General features: G+C 58.3%; 1 protein-coding gene across 4 annotated transcripts; it reads left to right on the top strand.

Moving 5' to 3' along the window:
• Nucleotides 1–5,706: 5,706 nt before the first annotated feature.
• On the top strand, nt 5,707–10,655 carry Jrk (Jrk helix-turn-helix protein). Of its 4 annotated transcripts, none has more exons than XM_076835819.1 (3): nt 5,713–5,749; nt 6,242–6,972; nt 7,299–10,655. In XM_076835819.1, the coding sequence occupies exon 3, from the start codon at nt 7,711–7,713 to the stop codon at nt 9,379–9,381; it is 1,671 nt and encodes a 556-aa protein (XP_076691934.1). In that variant the 5' UTR covers nt 5,713–5,749; nt 6,242–6,972; nt 7,299–7,710; the 3' UTR covers nt 9,382–10,655. The 4 variants fall into 4 exon arrangements, with proteins under 4 accessions (XP_076691936.1, XP_076691934.1, XP_076691938.1 ...); XM_076835823.1 differs by having other exon boundaries at nt 5,731–5,749; nt 6,643–6,972; XM_076835821.1 differs by lacking the exon at nt 6,242–6,972 and having other exon boundaries at nt 5,707–5,749.
• The last annotated feature ends 2,920 nt before the right edge of the window (nt 10,656–13,575 follow it).

The raw sequence follows: 13,575 nt of genomic DNA, 5'->3' as shown, positions 1-13,575 counted from the left end.
GGTCACAGGCGGGTGGGGGAAGCAGGCCCAGGGAGGCTTTATATGACTTCAGCAGGCAGGGAGGCTCTGTGGGCCTTCAGTCAACAGTGACGGGCTCCTGGGGGCCAGTGAGGCTCAGGGCTGGGCAGATTCCAATCTGGGCCCTCCCAAATGGCCCCTCCCACTCCCTTTGTCCTTCTTTCTGCCTCGGGAGGACACAGCCTGCCCAGGATGGAGCCATTCTCGCCGAGGAGGCTGTTTTTCAGCCACCCCCAGAATGAGGGCTGGGAAGTCCTCAGGCCCCAGATTATGCCTCATGCCTTACAGAGGGAGGCCAGAACAGGGGCCCACTTCCTGGAGGCCTGTCCTCCCTCCTGCGGCCTGCAGTCCATGGGGGAGACAGGCCTTGATCAGAGCATCCCACAGATGAGCAGCAAGTGCTGCCCATGGCAAGAGCAGCTGCTAGGAAGCCGCCCCTGGGCTGGGCAGTTCCAGGGTTGCTTTCTCTAGGGAAGGGGTCTGGAGGCCAGTGGGGACCTCAGATGGCCACGGGCTTTCTCAACAGGACCATATTTAATCCACAGCTTGGAACTTCAGGTGCAAGGAAGTTGGGGACCACATGGCTTTCAGCAGCCCCCGCACAGGAGGAGGGGTGAGGAATCGGCACCTCCAGCTGGCTCAGCTACCCAGACCCCTCTGCACCCTGCCCTGGCCCAGCAGTTTCCTTCTCCAGCACCCTGAATGCAGGGCTGGGTTGGAGGTGCCGTGTCCCTCTGGAGGAACCCCAGGTTCTATGGGCCATTTCCCCCAGCCAGCTCTGGTCACTGTTCCTCCTGTCTGCCCTGCCAGGCCCAGGACAGTAGCTTCCTGCTGCTTCTGGCCCTGGGGTGACTCATGGTCCCTGTTGCCCATCTCTACTGAGGCTTGTCTGCACACTCGGCCCCTCCGCCATGCTCCTGTGACCCTTTGGGCACACTGTTGCTCCAGTCGATGACTGTGGATAGAAGTGCTGGCCACAGCCACTGGTCAGTTGTACACGGCTGGGAAAGAGCCCCTTGTCCTCTGATACCCTCCTTTCCCTCCTGATGGGCACCAAACTATTCTTACTGTCCTGGCAATATCCTCCCTAGAAAGGCCCTGGGCATGCGAGGGTGGGCAGTGGGTGCAGGGAATCAGCTCAACCCGAGGACTACTGAGGGGCTCAGAAAGGCCAAGAGGCACCTGCATCCTGGGGTCCTGAGCCCAGCAGCTTGCAGGAACCACCAGAGCCTGGGTAAGATGACCTAGCTGATGGGACGGGGGACATAAGGCCTAGATCCTCCAGCACTCTGTGGCAGAAGCCCATGAACTGCCCCTGGGTCAGGCAGGCCCAGGCCCTCTGGGCTTCCCTGCCCAGCTCTCCAGCACCCCTGGGTTGGTCTCTTTTCCCATAAATTCTCTTTTCTGGCAGTGAGAAATCTGGGGCTCAGTGGTGGGGGGGACAGGACTGGGCTCAAGGTCACACAGGCTGCGTGTGGCATCCCCAGGACCCCTTTATGCCCTCTGCTCTCATCTGGAACTTTCTCTCTGAACATCCCCTCCAGCCCACAGGCCTGTTAGTACAGTGCAGGCGCCACATGCAGGGATTCAGCTCGCCGAGGCTGTTTCCTCATGTGGCTGCCCACCTGCCTGGTCCTCCCACCAACCCCAGCCCACGAGAACTCTGGCTGCCCTGGACAGAGCCTTCCTTATCTGTCTCTGCACTGGTGGCACCCGGCACCAGCACTGGCCTGGAACACTCATTCCCCAAACATTTACAGGTGTGTAAATGTTTGTCCACTGGATGTGATATGAAGCAGGTGCTCGGCCCGTGTTTAGCATTGCCTGCAGGCGGCTTGGGTTGTCCCAACCCAGGGTGTTGCTGGCATTGGGTTGAGTGGTCCCAGGATCTGCTCAACATCCTGCTGTGCACAGGACAGCCACTCCCCTCCCCAATCCCTGCCCTAAATGTCAGTAGTGCTAAGGGTGAGAGCCCTGGTCTAAGGGTGGCCTAGTAGCCCCAGCCCAAACTGAGAGACTATGACCACAGCTTTCTTATAGCCCCACCCTGACCTCAGCCCAGCACTGAGACCTCACTCTGAACTCTGACCCTGGTCCCCAAATAAGCCAGGAGCACATCCACCCATTGATGTCTGCCCTCTGTCCTTCACTCTTTGGGCAAATATCACATGCAGCCCCTGAGCCACACTGGGCCTGACCCTCTGGTGGTCCTGCTTCCTGGAAGGTTTGTTGCAGAAAGGCATGACCCCTGTGGTCCCTCCGTGAGTGGGTGGGGTCCAGATGGGGCCTCAACATGACTCAATCTTTACCTCTGTCCCTTGTTCTCTAGCCAGTTTCTGGGACTCCAGATTCTTCTGCTCTTGTGGCCCTACCTGACCCGCCCAGCCACTGCAGTCTCAAACCTGCTGGGCTCCCTGGAGATCCTGCCTGTCCACATACCACAGGAGCTGCTGCTCCCTAGGTGTGGACCCTGCCCACAGACCACCATTTCCAGTGGAGCCTGCTACTTAGGCCCCTGCTGGAACACACATCATATTTGTATTTTTTTAATTCATGCACAGCTAGTTATTAAAAATAAGCATGTTAATCACAAAAAGAACTGACTTCCATTTACACCACCGAGGGTCTCTTCCTGTGAAGACTGCCTGCAGCCAGGAGCATGGCCTGTACACAGCAGAGCTGAGCCTTCTCTTGGAAACAAAGGCCATGTCTTGCAAGCTCTGAGTGATTTGAATGTGTGCTGTCTGTAGACTGTATGTGAGCATGAGTGTGTAAATGTGTGCCACATGGGAGTGTGAGCCTGTATGCAGATAGGAGTGCTGGGGCGCTCACTCTCTGGGGAGCAGATTGGGCGGCCTAGAGCCCCTCCTTCCCCTCCCACCTCTACTTCCCCAGAGGGCCTGGCCCCAAACCACCTTCCCGCCTGTGCAATGCACCCACCAAGCCCCAGGAGCAGAGCCGTCTCTCCTCTCTGTGCCCCTTTCCTTTTTCTTATACCCCCACTCCTGGAGGCCCACCCAGGAGAGTTTCCTTCTCTGCCACGGGCCTCAGACGGGGAGCTGCGGTCCCCTCTTCACTGTGGGAGACAGGTGTCCCTGAGACCCCCCTGAAGGGAGGACTGGCTGTTGACTTTCCCACCTGAGGCCTCCAGAGCTGGAGTGAGGGGCACTGCCAGGTCCAGGCACACCTCCAGGCAAAGAGGGCTACAGCAGAGGGCACAGCCCACAGGATGGACCCAGGGCTTGGTAAAGGGCTGTGAGTCCAGAACACTTGGCCTTGAGGACCCGGGCTCTTTTCAGAGCGGGAGGAGCGACCTTCCCAGACTGACCTCTCCAAGGTCACTCTGGCTGTGAGGGCGATGGGAGGTCAGCAAGGAGGCTGAGGCTCTGGTTCGAGGGCTTTATCCTGTGAGCTGGGGAGGCTAGGGAATGAGAGTGCTCAGTGCCAGGCCCCAGGGAACAGCAATGCCCTTCTCCTCTTCCTCTATTTCTGAACCCCCTCCCCACTGCCAGAGTGAACTCAGTCCATCTGATGAGGTCCAAGGGTCCTGGAGTGACCTCCCAGGCCCCAGTTCCATGCCCAGTCCCACCCTTCCAACACGGCTGGTCTGAGAGGTGCTTTCAATTCTGGGTCCAGTAGGCGGCAGCAGAGAACCACTGGTAGGCCAGCAGCCTGGGCACCTGGCTGTCCTGGAAGCCCCATCAGGGAGCCTGGGGGTCTTGGGGTCCCCTGTTATGCTCCCACACTATCTCTTCCTGTCAGGCACACTTAAAGCTAGCAAACAGCACCTGTCATGCCACTGAGTTTCCCACAGAGTTTCGGGGTGGTTCACTCTGCAGCAGCCAAAAGCTGACAATGGGACAAAGGACAAAGAAAAGAGCACAAAGAAAAGAGCTGGGTAGGGTGGGTGTGACCACTGCTGGCCTGAGGCAGGACCAGGGGCAGAGCCAATCAGAGCTCCTGGTCTGTGGGGTGTGGTGTGGAGTGGCTGGAGAGAGAGAGTAGAGCCGCCATTTGTCAGGGCAGGGAGCCCTGGGTTGGAGCAAGACAGGCAGCAGGGTCTGTTCTGGAAATGCCGGTTGACAACCCTCTTAGGAAGCTGTGCAGAGTGTTCTGTAGGAAAAGGAGTTTGGATTTCAGGGGAAGACCTGGCAAGAGACTTGACTTGGGAGCAGCCAGCCTTCCCTGGTACTGAGGCCCTGATACTGGAAACCACCTGGGAGTGTGAGTGGGTAGAGAGCCAGGAAGTGAGCCAGGTGGGGACCAGTGAGGGAGGGCAAGGAGAGAACTAGGTGGTGGCAGGGCTGGCCCAAGGGAGGACTGTGAATCAAGTAGTGAGTTAGCAAGCTCTGTATGAGTTTTTGTGGGGGCTATGACAAGGTGCCATAGTGAGACCCATTATCTCATGTTTCTTCCTCTGTCAAACACTCAACTCCAGCATGCCACTCCTGACCACAGGGTGGTCACTGTTTCAAGGGCTGCGGTGTAAGTTGCAGGGTGGCTCCAGTGTAGCAGCCAAAGCAGGTCAGAGTCTGAAATGAGTCTTATGATGCAAAAATCCAGGTGTCACAGGTGCACGCTCCAAGAGAATCTGCTTCCTGGCTTTCCCAGGTTCTCGAAGCCTCCCCCACTCGGGACCTGGTGGCAGTTCCTGTTAGGTCAGTGGTGGTGACTTTGTGGCGACTCAGAACAAAGCCGCCAGCCCAGGAAAGGAACATCAATCAGGTGCTGGCAGAAACGCCTGTCAATCAGCAGGACCCCCTGGCCAATCCTGGAGTTCAGCCAACTCCCCTGACCAACTCCAAGGGGACAAAGGACCCTAAAAACACCTTTTCTTGTCCCAAGCCCTTCCCTTCCTGCTGCAAGCCCCATAAAAGTCCAGTCTGGTCGAGCTTCCACGCGGTTTCTCCTCAGACCCTTCTCCTGTCCACTCTGTGGGTCCGATCAAGTTCCGCCCAGGAATGATATCTCAATAAAGCCTGGTTCAGCGGCCCTTTTAAATCTGCCTCCTTTGATCACTGCCCAACTCGCCTGATCTGACAGTTCCTCTGCCAGTAAAGCATGTAGCTCGCAGGTCCCAGCGGTGATCTTTTTGCCTTCATGGGCACACTGTCTTCTCCCACCTGACCTTCCTGCTCCCTCTTACAGGACCCTTGTAATGACACGGGGCCCACCCACACAATCCGAATAACCTCCCATCTCAGGACCCTTAAGTTAATCGCATCTGCCAAGTCTCCTCTGGCATGCCAGGCCGTGAATACACAGGTTCTGAAAATCAGGAGTGGGCACCCTCGGGGGCCACCATTCAGCCCACCACAGTGCACGTTCTTCAGGGGTCCACCAACACCAGTGCAAATCTCAGAGACGCCTCTCCAGCTCACCTGTTTCAAACCTCACATCAAAATCATCTACATGAGCCGCGGATGGGGCTTTAGCTAAGTAGGAGGTTGAGCGGGATGTCCCTGTGGGGAAGCCACACTGCCACAGGCACTGGCCCAGCAGCAACGGTCCCCACAAGCCTCGCACAGCGCGGGGCCGGCAGCACCTGCCGACCTGCAGCACCCCTGCGCTGGGTGCTTCCAGTCCCTCTCAGACCCCAGGGAGGGCCACAGAGAGGACGAGTCCTCCGCCTGCCTAGAGCGTCCCGGAAGTGGCCGGGGAAGGCGGCGAGGCGCGGGCTGGGGAGACCGGCGCGGCGCACTTCCGGCCGACGGCGGCGGCCCGGACGCAGGTGAGTGGGCCTGGTTGAGGCCGGCCGGTCGGCCGGCGGGGCGGGGCCGGGCGGCCGTGGCGCCCTCGAGGCTCGCACGCCCGGGCCTGCCCTCGCCGCGGTCCCGGGACCAGGTCTGCGCGGCCCCGGCGGTTGGCGCCCCCCTTGGCCGGGCCGCGGCAGGAGCAGGACGAGGCTTGGCCGCCGCTTCCCTCGCACGGAGTTTCCTCCCGGTCGCGGTACCCGGGATACGAGCGGTGTCCCTCCGCGGCCCCCAGCGCGCCCGCGCCCCCTCTGCAATGTGCACTGGAGTCTGTCCCGGGACCCCTTCCTCCCGGGGCTCCGGTTCCTCGCCTGCCCAGTCTCCAGGACACTTGTCTATTGGATCTTTGCCCCTGATGCCCGCATTTGCAAGGGGACAACCATAGTCGTCCGTGAAAAGGTCCATTCTTAACAACCTTGGCCTAAATGCCTCAGAGCCTTTTCTAAGGAAATTTATGTCTTTGCACACAGGACCGTGCCTGAGAGTGGACAAGTGCCGCTGTCCTTCCTGCCTCACCTCTGTCCTGTCCACCACCACTCAGTGTGTTGTCCACCCCTGGGCTCAGGAGAATACTTGAAGTCCATGGTCACGTGGCCTCACGGTGTCAGTGCTTCCTTTGAATTGCAAGGCAAGAAGCCACCAGAATGTCTCTTGCCATTTCTTGTAGCCTGGAGCTTAAGATTTCAGAAGTAATACCTGAATTTCATTTCTAAGGAAGGCATTTCAAGTGCTTTGTCTTGCAAGCCTGACAGCAGCGTTTTCAGCCACCTCATAACACCTGCACACATCTACACATCCAACACCAAGAAACATTCTTAATTGCCCATTTCTGGACCTGAGCCTCCTTCAGAAATTTGTTGGCCCCTCACAGGTTCCTGTGTGATTCTACGGATCCCCCAGTTTGGTTTTAGAAATCCTCCTGAGGCTGGCCTACAGCTTGATTGCCGTCTCTTCCCACAGTGTGATGCACCTCCCGGGCTGTGTGTGCTGTGCTAGGCAGGGTGCTCGCTCACACTCAGTACTGTGGTATAAAGCACCAGCAGGACGTTTGGCAGACCAGGAGGCCAACTGATGGAGAAAGGAGTTCCCAGAGGTGACTGGTGACAAGCCTGCCCTGTGTCTACGAAGCGCTGACTACATTTGAATACACATTTCTCTTGAGTTGTGGTCTTAGGGGCTGTGTGTTTTACATGCTGCACCTGTAAGTAGCCTTCTGGCTTCTTGGACTGCAGGAAGTTGGATGAAGCAATCCACATAAAGGTTTAGAAGGGAGGTGGGAAGAGTGGACCCCTCAGGAATTCTTTTGGGGGTCCTATGTGCCTTTTCATCAAAGAACAGGGTGGTGGTGCTACAGCCTCTGTGATCTGTACGCTCTCCCTGTGCCAGGAAGGGCTGGAGTTGAGAGGGTGGCAGGACTGTCACAGCACTTGTTTGAGGTAAAGCTTCCTGGTGGGTCTGAGTAGTGAGGACGTGCGCAGGTATGTCCTGGCGCTTGACATGATGTTTTCCTTCTCCTCTGCTTTTTAGTTCCTGAAGCACTGTGGGTGAGACACCATTGTGGACCCTGGAAAGAAGCACCTCACTTGTGCCACAATACCTTCATTAATCGGAAACTGGGCATTGTTTGAGGAAGACCTGCTACTGTCCCTGAGAAGGCGGCTGAGGATCCAGCCACACCAAGCAGTCTAGGGCAGATTGATGCTGGAAATTTCCCCTGCGGAGAGGATCAGCAGCTGACCACTTTGCCAGTAGCTGAGGCCTGAGCTTCCAGAGCCTGGATGCCCAGGGGAAGCTGAGGAAGAGGTTGCTGCAAGTAGAGGGTAGAGCCAAGGAGGACTGGGCTTGAGCCCAGGAGCAGCAGAGACAAGAAGGGAAAACCTGAGGCACGGAGGGGAAGCTCGCAGTGGGAACGAGAGGCAGCAGGCCGGCTACCCTTCCCATGGCCTCTAAGCAGGCTGCCGTGAAGGGCAGGGTGGGGAAGCGGAAGCGGGTGGTGCTGACGCTGAAGGAGAAGATTGACATCTGCACACGCCTGGAGCGGGGCGAGAGCAGAAAGGCGCTGATGCAGGAGTACAACGTGGGCATGTCCACCCTGTACGACATCAAGGCCCACAAGGCCCAGCTGCTCCGGTTCTTCGCCAATTCTGACTCCAACCAGGCACTGGAGCAGCGGCGCACGCTGCACACACCCAAGCTGGAGCACCTGGACCGGGTGTTGTATGAGTGGTTCCTGGTGAAGCGTGCTGAGGGTGTCCCTGTGTCAGGCCCCATGCTCATCGAGAAGGCCAAGGACTTCTACGAGCAGATGCGGCTGACCGAGCCCTGTGTGTTCTCTGGAGGGTGGCTTTGGCGTTTTAAGGCCAGGCATGGCATTAAAAAGCTAGATGCATCCAGTGAGAAGCAGGTAGCTGACCACCAGGCAGCGGAGCAGTTCTGTGGCTTCTTTAGGAGCTTGACCACTGAGCACGGGCTATCTCCTGAGCAAGTGTACAGTGCCGATGAGACCGGTCTTTTCTGGAGGTGCTTGCCAAGTCCCAGCCCAGATGGTGGGACTATGCCCAGCCTGAAGCAGGGCAAGGACAGACTGACTGTCCTGATGTGTGCCAATGCCACAGGTTCCCATAGAATCAAGCCCTTGGCCATCGGGAAATGCCGTGGCCCCAGGGCTTTCACAGGTATCCAGCACCTGCCCGTCGCCTACAAGGCCCAGGGTAACGCCTGGGTGGACAAGGAGATCTTCTCAGATTGGTTCCACCGCATCTTTGTCCCCTCGGTCAGAGAACACTTTAGAACCATAGGTCTGCCGGCAGACAGCAAGGCCATCCTGTTGCTGGACGACTCCAGGGCCCACCCACAGGAGGCTGCGTTGGCATCTGATAACATCTTCACCATCTTCTTGCCTGCCAGTGTGACATCGTTGATCCAGCCCATGGAGCAGGGCATCCGAAGAGACTTCATGAGGCACTTCATCAACCCCCCTGGGAACCTGCAGGGCTTCCACCCGCGGTACAGCATGAACGATGCCATACTCAGCGTGGCCTGTGCCTGGAACGCTGTGCCCAGCCATGTCTTCAGAAGGGCCTGGAGGAAGCTGTGGCCTGCTGTCATGTTTGCAGAAGGCTCTTCCGAGGGCGAGGAGGACGAAGAGGCCGAGCCTTGCAGTACCAAGCCTCATAACAAGACTTTGGCCCACATCCTTGAGCTCGTGAGGGAGGGCCCCTTCTGCCCAGGCCACAGGCCTCTGCCCAGTGCAGGGAGGGAGGTGGAGGAGGCACCCACTGCTATGCTGCCGGCTGAGGCTGACCGGAATGCAGACCGGGTGGAGAGAGACACTGGGGAGAACTCTGCGGCCGAGGTGGCCTGGGAGCAGGCAGCCGCAGCCTTTGAGGCACTTGTGCACTTCGCGGAGCAGCAGCCCTGCTTCAGCACGCAGGAGGTGGGGCAGCTGCACGCGTTGCACTCTGCCTTCAGGAGGCGGCTGCAACTGAGGCAGCAGCCCGTCGCCCTGAGGGCCATGGTGAAGCTTGAATCCCTCCAGGATCACCCGGGCAGGTGCAGGGCCACAGCCCACTCCCCCCTGCCCTGCTCATCCACAGCCAGTGATAACTGATGGCTGTCCTCACACCCATTTGACCCCTAGGACATGGGGTCAGTCCTAGGACACAGACTGCCCGCTGGGCGGGAGAACCCACTCAGAGAGCTTAAGCGCTCCCCCAGGGGGTGGTGCCCCAGCACATTGTCTCCATTACTCAGAAGGACCCAGGCCTGTGTGTTTTGGCTGATTGAAGTTTACCTGTGTCGTTTGCTACGTCCTGTGAATGGGAGGAGACCCTCTGGAAGAGTCCATGCTACCTTAAGCACACCCAAGCCTCCTCTATTGAAACTGGGGGCCAGGCTGGGTGAATTCCGAATATTCTGTTGCCTGGCAAACCTTGCTGTGTTGGATAGAGGTGTGTCTGTCCTGGCAGAGAAGAGACTGTGCTAGCTCACAGGGCAGCGCCTCCTGCCCCAGGGAGGCTGGGTAGGCTGGGCTGGCAGTAGTTCATGTGCTGGGTGGACCCCAAGTCGAGTGTGAGGGCAGGGACTCAGTTCATGACCTCAAGTGCCCTCAGGCCACACATCTCCCCATTGGCACATGCCTACTTCAGACACAGTCATGCTCAGCAGAAGAGCTCTGTAGTGTCCCCTGTGGCCTGCAGACCCTGCCCTTCAGGCCCAGGCAGGCCCTCTTGTCACCCCCAGGGACCCTGGATTGTTGTTTTTAGCATTTGGCTCAGAGACCACTTCAAAGTCTGTATTCCATGCTCCCAGACTTTCAGTTAGAGCCCCTAACTGAACAAGTCGCGATCAAGAGTTCAGAGACTAGTCTTAGGTTTGCACACGGCCACTGAGGACAGTGACACAGGCCCCAGCAGCGTGGAAGCTTTCGTCCTTGCTGTTTCCAGGGCAGCGATGCTCTTGGGGAAGGCCTGTCTGTACCAGTGGGTGTTGGGAGGCCGACCCTAGGACGTGGTCATTTCCTCCGCCTTAGTAGCCCTCTGTGGCTTTACCTCTAACAGCACCATGCTTCCTGGCTGTGGCTCCAGAGGCCCTGTCCACCGCGTTAGCTGCGTTGTGGCCGTGAAATGGGTGTTTTTCCGAGCTCACTCCTTCGCCCCTGAGCTCCATCCCTCTTGGATTCGCATCCTGGCAGCTGAATTGCACGTGGTTCACTCCCATGCTCGTCAGGTACTCCAACGAGAGACGCGCTGCTGCGATCCTGAGAGCCAAGGGACTTACAGGGAGGTTCGTGGTTCTAGTCTGTCCAGACGCTGAGGCCGTAGTGCTGTTGATGTAGCGCTGTGTTGTAGAATGGGTGTTTCTTTGAAGCATGTGGGAAGATCATAAAACCAGATAGTTTTTGAGGTTTTGTTGCAGATTCTTGGGGCTCTGTGGCCTCGTGTGGTGTTGCCATCGCGCTCTGCTTCGTGCCTGTGGAGGGCGCCCGTGCGTCTGCGTCATGCCGTTGCTGGCTCACAGCGGGAGGCCTGGATTGCAGCTGCCTGGGGTTCTGCAGGGTGGAGGGCGGGCGGCACACCTATTGCTGGCAGAGCCAAATGTTGGACCTACCAGGCGGATGTGCACCCTGCTGGCAGCCCTCCCCGACCCCACAGATGATCTGTGCCCGTCAGACTCTACGATCCAGAACCATCTCACCCTCACAACTGCTCCTGTCCTGTTTGGGTGCTGTGTGGCCACAGGGCACCCCTCCTTCCAGAACAGCTCCAGGGACAAGCCCCCTTTGGGCTGACCCTGTACTCTCTCTTCCTGTCCTCTGCTCTCCCTTCCTGTCCTCTGCAGGCTTTTGGCAGCTTCCTTGTGGGCTTGTCACTGGAGAGTTGCAGACTCCACAAGAGAAGGCCTGAGGCGAGTGCTGTGCAGAGGCACAGGTCCACTACCTGCCTCTGAGTGCCAGGTCCAGGTTCCTTGCTCCCTGAAGAGCCCTGTGCTCTCTGGACAGCTGCAACCAGCCTCTCCAGAAGTCAGCAGCTTAGCCTCAGCACCTTTCCCAAACAGTTCTGGGTGGACCCACCATGCCCAACTTTACACCTGAGCTGGTGGGAACACGTCTTCCCCTTCCCTTTCCCCAGTGGTCTGCAGAGCAGTGTGATCTCTGTCCCATTTAAGTGCCTTCCCCTTCTGACCTGGGAACCTTGGCCAAGTCCACCCCTGCAGGTCGAGAGGGCTGGTGGGCACTGCAGTCCAGTCAGGACCCCGGCTGCTCCAGTCCACTGGCCACGGGTTTTCTCCCCTTGCTGACCTTTGGCTCCCCTGAGTGCAGGACCTGGTGTGCTTGCACTCCTCTGTCCTGCCCCAGTGAGAGGGCTCTAGGGGCAGCTTCCCATCCTGGGGGACATGCCCACCCTCTGTGGGTATTATTGGTTCAGGGGCCCTCCCTATCACCTTTCAGACCCTGCAGGCCACTTCCTGGGAGGTCCCTTTGCCAAACCTGAGCCCCCACTTCCTGACAGTCTGGATGGTGGCAGACCTGCAGTGCCCTCAGCAGGACCAGGGCAGGACCAGCCTCTCCACGCCCTCCTGAGACATTTCAGGAGTCGGTGCCTTCTGTCATGGCCTGTCCAGTGAGTCAGGCCTTGTTTCTGGGCCAGTGCCCACAGCACTGAACTCTCATTGGGAGGAGACCCAATGTCTGGTGGGGTAGTCGTGACTTCCCTATGAAGCTGCCCTGACTCTGTTCAGGCGGCCTCTGCGAGGGATGTCCACAGCCCGGGGGGCATGTGAGTGTGATGTTGGAGAACTTGCACCAGTGGCAGCACTAGGTAGGGCTCTGCCCTCAGCCCTCCAATGGGGTGTTGGGTCTGTGGCCTGTATCCCTGCGACAGCACTCTTGTGGACTGCATGTCTTGTGTGGGCTCTCTCGTCCAGCAAGGAGGTCCACGGAACAGGGTAGGAGAGTGTGGCTGCGGAGTCGCTGATCAAGACCTCCAGGGACCGGGCAGGAAGCAGGTCTGATCTTACTGCGCAGTTACCATGTCTGTATAGTCAGGCAGCAACTAAGCAGGTTCAGGCAGCCACCAGTGCAGTGTCTGCTAACTGTCCTCCAGCGGCCAGTCAAGGAGTGGGCCATGCAGCAAGCGCAGAGACTGCAACACGCGCCTCACACCAGGGCTGTGCCTACGGGGCAAGCGGTGTGCCGCTCACACACTCGCACAGGGGAGTGGTTTGCCACTCAGATGCCCCTAACGTATGCCATGTGTGCAGAACTCCATGCACGTGTCCCCACAATGTCTGACCTTCCCAAGTTCATGTTGAGATGCTAACTGCCGGTGGGATGGCATTGGGCAGTGGGGCTTTGGGAAGGTGGTTAGGTTAGGTGAAGTTGCAGTGTGGGGCACCATGAGGTTGGGTCCTTGCACAAGGAGAAGACTGGGCCTCCTTACGTCATTTCAAGACAGCTGCTGCAGCTCCACCACCACCTACTTCCAGCCTGAAGGAAACAGTCCGTCACTTCTGTGAGCACCCTTCAGCTGCCACCTCACTTCCTCTCCTGCCCCTCAGGCCACGTCCCTCACATGAGCTCAGCTAGCTTCCAGGGGTCCTGGCAGCGTGATTGTAGAGGACCGGAAAGCACCTGGGCACAGGAGGGAAGGCCAGTGCAGGTCTCCTGCCTCAGGCCCTCCACAGCTATGTCGGATTTCAGGTGAGCCCAGGTGCGGGACTCAGTGGGCCTCAGCTCAGGAGACCGGTGTTCAGCTCTGAAGTAGGGGAAGAAGGGCGTCATGCAGAGATGTGACAGCGTCCGCCCCAGCCCAGAGCTGGCAGAGGAAAGCGGCCATGAAGCAGCTGCAGACCCCTCTCTAGGAGCTGACTTCATTTGCTGGGGTGTGAAGTTCAAATGGAAGGGTGCTCTCAAAACTGAGTGGGGCTGGGGGCTGGGGCGCTCAGTGGCAGAGCAGGTGCCTAGAGTGTGTACCAGGCCTTGGATTTGATCCCAGCACCACATGAACAAAAAACCAGATGATGGGGTGGAGAAGGGCACGGGGAGTCATTCACTGCTCTACTGGAGAGACAGCAGACAGCTGTCTAGGAGTCAATTGCAGACACTGGCCTCGGGAACTGTCCCACTGTAGAAGCCCACATTTGGTTGCGCTCAGCTCTAAAGTAGTTTATCACAGGGCACTGCTGAAAACAGTTGCACAGTTGGCCACAAGTAGAGGGCCCAGCAGCTGGTGTGGCCAGGGAACCTGCAGTCGGGGAGCACAGCACACTCAAACCACCATCACTGGGCGACCAGTACCCAGGC

Source organism: Callospermophilus lateralis, chromosome 16 (genome assembly GCF_048772815.1).
Source record: "Callospermophilus lateralis isolate mCalLat2 chromosome 16, mCalLat2.hap1, whole genome shotgun sequence".
NCBI lineage: Eukaryota > Metazoa > Chordata > Mammalia > Rodentia > Sciuridae > Callospermophilus > Callospermophilus lateralis.
Note: the sequence above shows the minus strand (reverse complement) of the source record. Positions and strands in the feature narration are given on the sequence as shown.

Bases quoted from the DNA above. Each gene is read 5' to 3' on its own strand.
- Jrk (XM_076835821.1), top strand. From the start codon at position 7,711: ATGGCCTCTAAGCAGGCTGCCGTGAAGGGCAGGGTGGGGAAGCGGAAG.